The 13578-nt window shown below is 34.1% G+C and overlaps 1 protein-coding gene across 1 annotated transcript in view; it reads left to right on the forward strand.

Moving 5' to 3' along the window:
- The first annotated feature begins 934 nt into the window (after positions 1-934).
- The window catches only part of LOC113231571, a 45355-nt gene continuing 32711 nt past the window's right edge, over positions 935-13578 (forward strand). Inside the window, exon 1 of the mRNA XM_026465911.1 lies at positions 935-1027. Coding sequence (XP_026321696.1) covers positions 1025-1027 — 3 coding nt within the window. The 5' untranslated portion in view covers positions 935-1024. The remainder of the gene's footprint in view (positions 1028-13578) is intronic.

Below are 13578 nucleotides of genomic sequence, written 5' to 3' on the forward strand. Positions count from 1 at the left end.
TAATAAAATATATATATATTACTTACTTACTTACTTACTTATTATATTACATATTCTTAAATTAGGAGTGTGAGCTAGCCTTTTTTGTGACGGGACAAGTAAGCCATGCGCCTAGTGATAATCAACACGCCTTACCATAGAAGTTGCAGTGCCACTTAGAGTTTTAAGTCACAAAGATCTGAAGCGCACTGCCACTGCGCCCGTCACCCTGAGACATGTGCATGTATTTCACCAGCACCTTTACCCAACGCAGTAATGCTTACATTACTACATGGCGACAGAAATAGGTAAGGTGGCAGTACATCCTTGGACGAATACTTTCACAAGGAGCTCTATTGCTACTTACACAAATTGAAAAATAAGGGTCCCTCCTAATATATACATATATGTATATTTTCTCATGCATGAAGTGTGATTACACGGTGAATTTATTTACATACAAACACAACTATAATACAAGAATGTATATACAGGTGAATAAATAAGTAACGCCAGGTTAATAACTTTATAATATCTTCGAAACTTCTTTTAACCATTCTATAACAAAACGGGTTTCATGGCGATGTTTACCTACAAATTATAAGTTCTATCTAATCTAATATAAAATATAAAATCTAAGTAATATCTGTTCGGACCTTAAAACTAAAACTGCTTACTGATTTTAAAATACCATCAGAGCCATTAAAACGCAACGTAGATACCCTTGACTGTCTACCTGTAAATAAGTGTAATTGTAATGGAAATTATAAGGCTAACAATAAGTACCAAGTCAACATTATACCAACCTTGATGTCGTCTTACTGTGACAGTAACTATTTTATTACAACGATAGCGTGCGCATTGCTGGAGACGGCGTGAAAATACTTTAAAATAATTATCAATGAAGATGCTCACACGCAGGAAAATGTTGCACGGAGGCCAAATTACACTACACCCCAGTATCGCTCAAACTGCCGCCTCGAGTGGACACTGTGTCCGCTCTCACAAAATTACCGTCGTGATCATAACGCGAACCGCCATAAAAATGGTGAGTGCATTTGTAATTGAATAAATACTTCGTGCTTTATTTTTCATGTGCCGTGACTTTGTATGTAGACGTCATTGTAATGCATTGGTATTTGTGCTACGTATTTCTGGTCTTTAAATGCAACGACCACGTGTTCAAATGCACGGAAATTTTAAAATAATGAAAATACTCATTTTGTAGACGTATTTTAATTTAAAGTCGTGCTGTCATTTAGGTATAAAGGTGTTAATATTTTTATTCAATAACTTTTCAATCCCATAAACGTGCATCAATTTTCAAATAAGAACGAATTAAGAAATTTGTAAGCGAAGTTTAAAACACTAATATTATATTTATATAAACTAATGTTACGTTAGATAACTTAGTAGTCTACTAACAAACTACTTCTGTGAAAAGATGATATGCATACATACACAAGTTTTAAGTGCAATACCTTTACAATATCTACTACATTATACTTATAACTTACCATTCGCATTTAATCAACTCGTTATAATAACAAACAGCATTTTGCGAAGATCATCATTATAATTTTTTGCTCTGAACTGAAGCCACCAATATTATGTAAGAAAAACAAGTCTATAGTAAACAATAAATGTGCCATATAAAAAACTATACCAACTGTAGTATAAAGTGATATTAAAATTTGTTGTTTCTATATATGGTGCCAATACAGGTGTACTCATTTATATAAAAAAGGTAAAATAATATGTCCTACTACTCACATATTGCAAGATTTTTCTGAATTACGAAACAATACAAATTTTTCGTACACAATCCCAATGAATTAGTCATTATAGTAAATATCTTGAAGTAATACTTATTTATTTTACAAATATACAATATAGGCTGAAGTCTTTAATTTCACAGTATGTAAATTTACATGGGCAGTTCAGACAGTAGTCTACTATTGATGTCCAATATTGATCACATACCTTATAACAGTAATACCAGACAACCACATCTAGTTTGAAACTAGGAAATTGCCTGTATTTTCAATATCTTCCAAAGCAACAAAATTAAATTCGGGGAGATGTTCCGGTACTCCGAACACCTAAATTGGTTTTACCGGGAATCGAACCCGGGACCTTATCTAGCGCTCACAGTGCTAACCGCTGGGTCATCAAGGCCGCCGTTGAATTACTCCGTAGAACGTAAATAACTTCTGCACTTGGTTAGTTTTCTGATAAATACCTAATTCGTAGTTTCCTGGACTTTTTACGTATAGGATGAGGAGGAGAAACGAAAGTTCATGAAATTCGTTCCAAAGAGTTTACAATAAAAATATTTGCGATGTAATAACCGTATCACAATTTGCCTTACAAAATATTTTGTAAAAACACGTATATATATAGAATTTTTCCGGTAATTACAATAAATTACATACTATGCTGTGTATGTATAGCGAATTAGATACACAGTTTAAAACGTGTCCATTATAACATACAACTAAAAAACTTTATGGGTAATTATGCCTGTATGTCAATCGTACTTACATAGAATACAAAATATAAAGGCACATTATTTATCCAACCGGAACATAACATATATAATTATATTAAATAATGAAATATATATTAGACAACATCACATACGTTGCTCTGATCCCAAATAAATATCTGAATCGAAAAAGATCTGAATAGGTTGTGTTATGGAAATCGGAAACAACGACGTTACCACAAACACCCAGACTCGAGACAACATAGAAAAGTTAGTTTCTGCACTGACCCGACCGGGAATCGAACCCGATGGCGACATTATGGAAACTGGTGTGCAAGCCACTCAACCACGGATGCCATCAAAATATATATAGCACACACGACAATAAAATATATTTTAGTTTTCAGCATATCGCACCCCTCATGGAAGAATGATTTAAGTAGGGTTAAGTCAAACATGTTTAGTGCTCCAGATACAGAAAAATATAATCCACATCGTCTCCAATTCTTGTAATTTTATCGCCTAATATAAATCATACTCAAGTAGGGTCATATTTCCAGTGCTTGAAATCATACTCAAGTCCTTGCCATTAGGGTCGTATTTCCAGTGCTTGACATCATACTCAAGTCTGCTCAAATCCTAACTTGAGCATTGAGTAGAGTTCTGGAATACGACACTTTTAGTCCGAATTAACCTCAACTAAAATGGTCACGTAATTGTCGTATTTGAATATGAGATTTAATCTTTTTGGTCATTATTATGATAAAAATCGAAATTATCATATTATGAAGCGCCTGATTATTTATTAATCGTTATTACTTCGCATTACGATAGAATGTCCTGATTAAAACAATAGCAAAATCGAAATCGGTATACATAATTTGAATTAAACCTAGAGAAGAACTAAACTTTATACAATTTACAGATAAATGACATCACAGGCAAAGATGGGAAATGATATCAATTACTTTTCTTCTTCTTCCAGTCCTTATCCCACGGTAGGTGGGACATATCTTTTACGTCTGATAAAAGAAATAGGATTTATTAATAAATAGACTTACATCAGTCGTGACCATGGGACAAGTCTCGAAACGTTGGTTTGTTTAAAAAACAAATATACCCGATTTAGACAATAGTTTCTTTTCCTATGTGTAACAATCGCGAAAACCTAATAAGTCGATAGAACTTGTTTGCATATATGCAAGTTGTTTCATTAGCTAATAGTCGTTTGAAATTGCAAAATTTTTTGAAATATCACGTTTTTTATTTGAAGGTCATCCATCACTACCTTTCGAAATACATAAGCGTATATCAATTTTGTGATTGATAGGCAATGTATAACAGTGTGACAGATGCAAGCGAACATTTACGTGTACCCTAGATAAATAGCAAGTTGTCATTGTAATAATAAATTAACTTTCGATATCTCATGAACTAATTTCTACCGTATGAAATGTCTTGACCACGATGAATACAAAGCCAGTAAGAGATTGCAACCAATATATATGTATACGTTAATCGAGCCACTACGTCAAAACGTTTCCCCTATTAGGTACGCCGAGGTGGCAGTGTACGAGTATCCTGGGGCGTGAGCAAATGTCATACACAATCATCGTGCTACCTACTTGTACAGTTAATATGCTGAAGATCCGTTTCCTCGTAAATGTTAACATAATGGGGAAATATGATTTGTAACGTTATTTAATACGACTCAGCATAACATGTCTCGCGGTAAATTTTATGCACGGCCAACATTAAGCGAGAGTGAACTAATAGGCAAAGAAAAAATGAGATGTTTCCATTTACGACGTTTGCAGTCAAAATATTTATACCCAGCGAAAGTAACTGTGTGTACAATTTTTCTGTCTCTTTACAGATCTTAATTACAAACTCACAAGCTACACATTCACATTCACATAAATATACATAAGTATTTTTATTATAATCCCACATCATACAATTATCCGCTAAGACTTGATAAAACATCGTTATTTATGACATTGTTGTTATCTTATTATTACGAATAATAAAACTGATAAATATTATTGGAATAAATACATAGTTTTTGACAAATTGCAACTATTCACAAAAAATACAAACAAATGTTCAAAACTTGTTTGAATGAGTCTTCTTATTTGGTAACCATTATTTTTTTTATTATTCTTTTTTTTCCCTCGTTTTTTCATTGCAACATATAAGCGATGATGATAATGGGTACGGATTAAACGACGAAGTCGTAAAAACAAATAAAAAGTTCTGCTAGGTTGTCCACTTATTAGGTACTCAAACTTGTATAGCAACAATTTAATTCACACTACTACTAGAGTTCGTAGTGCGCAACATGTTACCGTCATAGTGTAGCAAAAAACTCTGGTACTCGACATTATCGACCTCGGTGGCCCAGCGGTTAGCACTGTAGACGCTTGAAGAGGTCCCGAATTCGAATCTAGAGGGACCAACTTTGGAAACCAACCTTACCGAGTTACTTCTGGTCTAGGTATTCTCAGCAGTATCACGAAGTTACTACCAAGTTATTTCGTTGCTTTGGTACTCATAGTACCAATAATTCTCTAAGTCGACAACTTGAATTTAGTGTGGTTGTTTGACAAATTATTATGTTATTATTATCTCTATAAACCTAAACTAATAAACTAGAATTAATTTGACACAAGACCAAGGATTATCCAACAAAATGCATTATGTAACATTACGATTAACTTATTATGTACTTGTATATTTTTACTACAAAATGACATTGACGTTTCGACAATTATGAGATAGTCATATTGCAGAAAAAAGCACAAAGTTGACCTACTCTTGTTTCAAACGACTTAATCGGTCCCCCTAGTTATACAACTAGGGTGACAGTGATATATGATATAATAATACACACCTACTAAGTACATCTATCAAAATAGTTTACAGACGAATACCGCAGGCAGATGTCTATAGAACCGCTACATTTAACCATGCTACGGGGCTGTATTGCCTATAATCTCACCTGATGATAAGATGATAAGTGATAACGTAATCGAGTCTATTCACTCTCAGCTTAAAAGGCCAATGGGCCAATTTAAAAACATTATAGGAAAATTAATTCGTAATCAGATACTTTAAAAAAACCGGTCAAATCTTGTTTTTCCCAACACCCAATCCTAAAGGACAATAGGTCAACTCAGACGTGTAGGATTTAATAAATTGACATTACACTCAATTCCTCACAATGGGTCCACTTACTTAAAAACAATGATGCCTTGGTTTTTATCGAGCATTCAATCATCATGTTCACGGTCATCGGTCACCTTGTAGAGTTACAATTTGGCATACAGGTTTAACGAGTTTAAGGTTATAATCTCTCGTAGACGGCATTACAATCTCATTATGAGAACTAAGATTTCAATCACTGTACGTTACGGTGGTGCTGTTTGATAACGTTTCATGTAGTAGTGTTGTGTCGATATATGAATTTATTATTATTATCGATTCGAATCTTTATTATTTGTAATAATGTGAAGTACTTATTATGAAAGCGCAGTGTAGAGCCCGAGTTAGCGTAAAAATGACCTTTATTAATTTCTCAAGCTCGAAAAGTTAATCGACTTTAGCATAAGCGGACTAAATTAGTATTCAGGCGTGAGCTAATTGCGAAAAAACTTAGCCCATATGAAATTCTCAATATGTATACTGTATCAGCAGTATGTCATCACTGCCTGATGAAACACGTTAAATGCATTGACGTATTCGACGTGTTGTGTATACAACACGAATTAAGAAAAAATAAAATTAGTAGTCCTTGACTAACTATTGTTTAATATGTGTTATTATATTTATTTGAAGTGAAAAGCAGAGTGTTAAACTCTGTTGTAAAAATCATTTAATTTTCGAACTATAGCAGCCAAATGTATCGTTCAGTACCCGTGTTAAACAACGTCTTTTACCATCTCTTACAATAAATCTAGTGGGCTGAGCGTTCTGCATTCACATTTCTCTAAGGCTAGGTCACAAAATTAGGTATATTTAACACTCCGTAATGGCGAAAATGTAAACTTAACAGACCCGTTAAATCAGAACCCTCTAGAGACGCCAGATCGATGCGCGCATATCCGTTGTTCTGCCCCGCATGCACTTCTAAGGGAGAAGCGTTCCACACTGGCTACTCTAGATAAATTGACACACTTATCTCTTTATAGGGAACTTCCGCTGTGATGAAACTAAAAATCAATATTGGCGATGAATATTGTTGGGGTTTTATAGTGACGAACTATTAATGAGTACATAAAAGATCTTTCAATTTAGAACCTTTCAGAAAAGAGATATTTTTGTTCCCTTATAATAATTATCCTCTTTCCTAATAGGAGTCTTATACTCTGCAGTAATAGCGTACGTAATATGGACTAACACAGAGAGAATAAAAAGAACTGTATGGAATATTTGTACATTTGCCATTTCCATTATAAGTTTATGCCTATAAAGATAAGACGCAATGTCGTCATCTGATTTTTCAAGTCTGTTTTTTTTTTGTTATCCAAACAAGTTGTATTTATAATAATCCCTCTTAAACATTCTGAAAAAAATTAAACGTTTTACTAATGTTTTGCAATTTTAACACAAAGTAGCTACAGTTTCAGCTCTACATGTTTAAACTACACGCAACAGGGCATTATGACGTTTTATGGTCACATATTTCATATAGGACACTGTTTCAACCGAAGACAAACTTATGTAACACACGCGGAATATACCAAAATAGAAATATATTGAATTGGTAATAGATTATTACAAAAAATAATATTTAAGAATATGCAGTAGAAATGGGCTAAGAACATTTTATTCCCATATTTCATTTCATATTTACTGAACCTTTTACTGTTATTCAGTTATATTATGTATAAATAATAAATTAGATTCTAGTATTTCTTGACTTATACTTCTAAGTAATGGTAGCTGCAAACTCAGTTTTCAATTGCCTAAAGATACGTACTTCCATTATTACAAAAACCCTAAAGCAACGGAATAGGCTATCTTTATATTTCTCTTCTCACTTCTCGTCTCTTTCATATATAGCAGTCTTAACCTTTGCATCTGTCAACTGAATGAAAATTCCGTGAATTTCACACACAACACACTGACAACACCAACACGTATTTAGTAGAACACAAAAAATATCCATAACCACGTACATAGAGCGCACTAAATTCCAAGTTTCAGTGGAACACGTGTTTTACAGAAACAAGCGAATATAATTTTTTTTTTCTAAACTTTTTATTTCGGTAACTTTAAATATTAATCTCATATCTAAAGCGTCTAGGTAAACTTTTAATTGAGTACTCACGAACGGTTAGAATGATCTGAAATTGAAATAAACGAGGTATTATTTCAGGCAACGATAAAGATAAATTTTATTTCAATAGAACTTAATCTAATACAAAAATATAAGGAAAACAAATGTTAATAAAGCTATTATAGTATTAAAAGAAACGTTAAGAAAGGCACCTAAATTATACAATCTTCATAGGTAAATATAGCTTGTTTCCTTGTAAGTCTACAGTTCATTACTTGAAATTTATGATTGTGGCGTCAATTTTAGGTAATGATTTTATTCATGTTGTGATTGAATGCATTAAGAATCTTGTCATACAAATTGCATGCTATTGCTAAATGCATTGAAAACAATGTTTTTTTATGTTTAAAACCTAACCGAATACTAACGTTAACTTATTGCGGGCAAGAGTCTCTATTGTTCATAAAAAAACTGCATTAGCGACTAATGAACGAGAAGATTATAATGTCAAAAGTATAACAAAGCCGTCGTCAACTTTGATAACACTCAAATGGCTTGGATTTAAAAAAAAGAATACTATACCTAATTACAATGATGAGCACAAGGCATTGCATGTAAGGAGCAGTAGAGCTTTTTGTGAAAGAATACGCTCAGAAAAGTTTTGCCTCTTTACCTATTTCTACCGTTAAGCAGTAATGCTCACATTACTATATTTTGTTTTTGAAGAGTAAGACTGGTGGTGAAATTACGAGTTTTATAGAAATTAGACTTTTCAACTTATGTCTCAAGGTGACGGGCGCAGTGGCAGTGCCAATGCGATTTTTGCGAATTAAAGATCTGAGCGGCACTGTAACATAATGGACAGGCGTGTCGCTTACCTTCAGGCGTACGACTTGTTCGTCCCGTCACTTGGTATCATAAAAAACATAGCATTACATACATAGCTTTGCCAATCGTGCACCAGTGTTCACAAAGCGCTCTTTATTTTGTTTCCAGTTCAATTTACAAATGCCATGATTGGTCTCATTTTCATGCAAAATTGAAATATACGGACGAATAGCTTTTACGTTAAAATGCACCCTAAATTTTCAATGCTCATATTACCATTCAAATTATAAAAGCTGTGTGATATTTACAAATTTATGTAAGATAAAAATATAATTTATGGACGCTATGAAAACTAAAATGAAGTATCCGATACTAATTTTCTGATCAAATTCAATTTTGTTTCTAAAAAAACTACATTGACTTATGAGCGAGGAAATTGTAATGTCAAAAGCATGACAAAGCCTTCGTCATCTTTGATAATACTTAAATGGCTTGTTATATACTTCGGATTACTTACATTTTAGCTTCAATCTCTTATTAAAAACATCTTCTGGAAAATCGTACGCCAGTGGGACTTATTTCAATTTACTATATAACTTACATGTATAACGACACGCATTACAATTCATACACGAGGCAGTCATTTCATACAATTTTAACACAAAAGAGCTGTAAGCTGATTTGTAACTTTAAAATACAGACAATGATACGGAAAAAATCTTTGAGTCCATGCAACAAAAGCGAAAACGCTGTTATGTATATCGCCTATATCGAGTCGCGTCGTTCATCGTTAACAATAATTCAGCATAGATATTATGTATGGTGACTCCATAAATCACTGTTTCAGCCGCCAATAAATAGACTACACAACGTATTTATTAGGTAATGACATCTCCGAATATTAAATTTTTTAGAAAAGTCTAGATTGTTGCAGGACTTAGTTGATATGATAGGCCCAGTAGTGCAGTGAAAAAATGACGCTAAACCACATCAAACTTAGACTTGGGCTGCTAACATATTGGCTGCATTTTGTAGTTAATGCGCGAAGTTGATAACGACTTCACGCATTATCTGCATGCAGGCGATGTCGACTTCATGAAGTTGGTTTCGACTTCATGCAGTCAAAACGTGAAGTGGTTATCCGACAACTCGACTGCATGAAGCGGATAACGACTTCACTGCAAACATGCAGTCAATATATTAACGGCTTTGGGAGAAAAGTTTACTAGTTCCTAAACTACAGTTAGCAACATTGACAGCATAAGGAATTTCAAAGGGCTCATAGTTGACGATAAATTAAACTTACTTCAACACACCTCCAGAATGATAGGTCAAGCCTTTAGAACGTCCAGTCTCAACGCTGCAAAAAAAAGGTTAAAAACCTAAAGACTAGCTTGTGTTGCATCTTAGATCAATAACCTGGAACACGTTCTACTAATGACCTTGTATGCAAAAAAGGATCATTGCGTTCTACCACATAGATTCCAATACGATTGGATACGTACAAACAGATCTTAGGTCATATCTATTACACCGAAACAATTGTAGATACCCATCCCCATTGTGCTGGTCCTTTCTCTGACAAGGAATATTTGTTAGAGCCATGCTTCTTACATAAAATTATAACAATAGACTCTCTACAACTTTAGCAAAAAATTACCTTTACCATATTAAGATCGTTGAATATGACAATATTTTTGTGCGAAATGCACCTGACTGGTTTCTAATCAAAAGACGATTATATATACTGTGAAGATCTGGAGGCTGGCTTTTGTTTGGTAAGGTTGGCTGCTGGCTCTTCTTCGGGTTTTTCTATGTGTTTCGAGCTTAGGCTGTTTTTGGACTGTGTATCTATTGGCGCCAGTGCGCCTTTTATAGGTGAACGAGGCTTCCTTTTCCCGCCAAAAGTTACCTCACCCCCTTCGTACCGTACGTACGTACGTATTTATTAATGTTTTACATATTCGTCTATTACAAATATTTTTCTATTATACATTACTTATTGCTAATTTGTACATAACGTCTTAAAAACTGTATAAGTGGTACATAACTGCCTTAGTTGTGCGCCCGCAGGCGATTTGTGTCGGGCGACCTACTTATACTACCGCTTCAGGTGTATAAGTAGTTGTCCCAGCAGCGTATACGCTCATCTGCGCGCGGGTCGGATCAAGCAGGCTATTCTCTATTTTACTCGTTATTTCACCCGAATACCTATTTGATCCTTATTAGAATAAAACGAGACACATATACAAACTTTATTTCTACCACTTAAGACCATTAGAACAAATTAGCGTACAACAAATAAACCTTAAACTATTTACACAATGAACAGTCTTAAAACTACTCGTTGAGTGTAGCCGTACCGAACAATTTTACTTCTATGTATATTCAATTATTTTTTGTGAAATTAGCAAAGTAGTGGCTTTGTTAGAATTTAAAAAAAATTCTATCATTCCGGTTGAATTCGAACCAGCGCTTTCAGCATACCGTGACGCTCTCACAATTGAGCTACGGAACGAACCACACGTTAAAAATTTTTCTGTGCTTGTTGCATATCTTTGTTTTTGGATTTTTAACGACTTTACAATTTTACAATTTAGGAGAGTCCGTATCTACTAAATCGAGCTGTGGTCACGGGGTAGAGACCACGTTTGTGAAGCCACACAGCCTGACAAAACTATAATGGATCGCTGTGACGTCTGTGTACGTCGTCTTCGTAGCGAGCAAAAGGATACTTTCCCATTTCTATCCCGCATACACAGAATCCAATTGACAATTATTGTATACACATTATTGAAGACGTATCAAGAATACGAGGCATCGTAGTAAATTTTAAGATGAACACATAATGTATTCATATACGCAGAGATGTTCCTCACTTACTTAGGTTTGTTTACGATATATAACATCACAGTCAGCCTTCTTGTTATCGTATTAATGGCATAGATAGATCACTATAGACCATAGTTTCCAAAGTGGTCACTAACGCCCCCGAATGGGCACTGAAGAGTCAAAAATAATTTATTCAAAATTTACACTGATCAGCCTTGTTATTTAAAATTATAATTTAAAATAGGGATTGCCTTTTTCCAATTGTAAATAATAATGAATTAATTATCGACATATGTATATTCACAAATAATCAATATATATTTACGAATCTGCATAACTTGTTGTGTTAGCTACTTAGTATGATAATATTTAAACTTCAAAACCTGAACTGATATATAAATATTATTGCTACGTAAGCATCATGTACGAGTAGGTTTTCTTGTAAATAAATAACGTGCTATATAATTTTTATATTTGAAAACAAATGTTATCAACGAACTTGCGTAAGATATGTTATAAAAGTACGTTTGTAACTTAGCCCACAGAATTGTTACACATATATGTACCTACATGCGCGAATATGTGTGTACACAAGTGTACATAGATGTTTTATCAGAACAATGTCATATCGTCCAAATATCATTTAATAAAAGGGTAATTATCAAAATCGGTTATTAATTCATATTGTAATGACAGTTTGTACCAAAATAAATTAAAAAAAATATTAGTCGATAAAATTACAAGAATTGGAGAGGATGTGGGTTATATTTTTCTGTATCTAATGGAGCAATAAACGTTTTTGCGTATATACCTCTTATGCCATTCTTTCATGAGGGGTGCGATGTTTTTTTTGTATTATTTAAATAAAGTTTTTATTTCTCATAAAATTGCTTTATTGCTATAGCTATGCTACTGATAGCAGTTAAACTTTACTCTGTGCTAAGTCACAGAAAGCAAAATTTTTTAATTTAAATTTTTTAAATTGTTTTATGTACAAATAACAAACTACAGAGAGAATATACAAAATGTACATGCAGATAATACGATAAAAATATTGGGTAAGGTATTGCCTTGATAAAAATCTACCAAATACTGGTGATACTACCAAATATTGGTAGTTAACAACTTCTGAAAGATAACATTTTATTGATACCCTATAAAGAGATAAGAAACCTTTATGACACCTTGGAGATTATATTACAGTTATCGTCAACGATGTAGTACACCAAACGTTTAAACCTTTACGTAACGTCATATTAAAAAAAAAGAAAGAAGTATTTTTAATAAAAAATGAGTGCGCATCGACCTCCATCTCACCTAATGGAAAATGATGATGAGGTCGACAATGGAGCGTACACACTTAAATGATGCCTATTCGCTCTTGCGTTGAAAAGGTCCAAATTATAGCGCTTAGGGAATAATGCTCAGGCCACACAGAGGCGGCCGCGGAAGTGTTCCGGGCGCGCGAATTTTTGTAATGTATGACTTTATATGAACGCGCGAAAACCCTGCCACACCCTTGTGTGGCACGCTTCCGCAGCCGCTTCTGTGTGGCCAGAGTATAAGTCAGCAGGCAGACAATTCCTCTCCATAGGCGTTCGACATATATATATATATATATATATATATATATATATATATATATATATATATATATGTATGGAAGAGTAACACTTTGTGCTAATCCTTGGAATAACATGCATACATACTTATTATCACGCCAGTCTCCCACTGGGGTAGGCAGAGATTATGGACCTCCACCTGCTACGCTCCTGACAAACATCCTTGGCCTCCTTCACTCCCATGTTAGAGCTCCTTGTAAAAGAATTCATTAAGGAAAGTACTGCCAAGTTATCTATTTCTGCCGCCAAACAGTAATATCAGCATTAGTGTGTTCCGATTATTAAGAGTAAGGGTGCTGGTGAAATAACAGGCAAATAAGACTTGTCAACTTATGTCACAGGGTGACGGGCGCAGTGGCAGTCTCTTCAGGTGATGAAAATCGTTGACTGCGTAACTGGTTCTTAATTTTTGGAAATAAATAAAAGTCACAAGGTGCCAGGTTGAGACTGCACGCGGAATAAGGTCAACGTTGTTCACCTTCAAAAATTCATATTTCCATCTGGCCGTGTGAGAACTGGCATTATCGTAGTGCAAGATGACACGGGGT

This window comes from Hyposmocoma kahamanoa, unplaced genomic scaffold (genome assembly GCF_003589595.1).
Source record: "Hyposmocoma kahamanoa isolate Upper Pololo Valley unplaced genomic scaffold, ASM358959v1 65, whole genome shotgun sequence".
NCBI lineage: Eukaryota > Metazoa > Arthropoda > Insecta > Lepidoptera > Cosmopterigidae > Hyposmocoma > Hyposmocoma kahamanoa.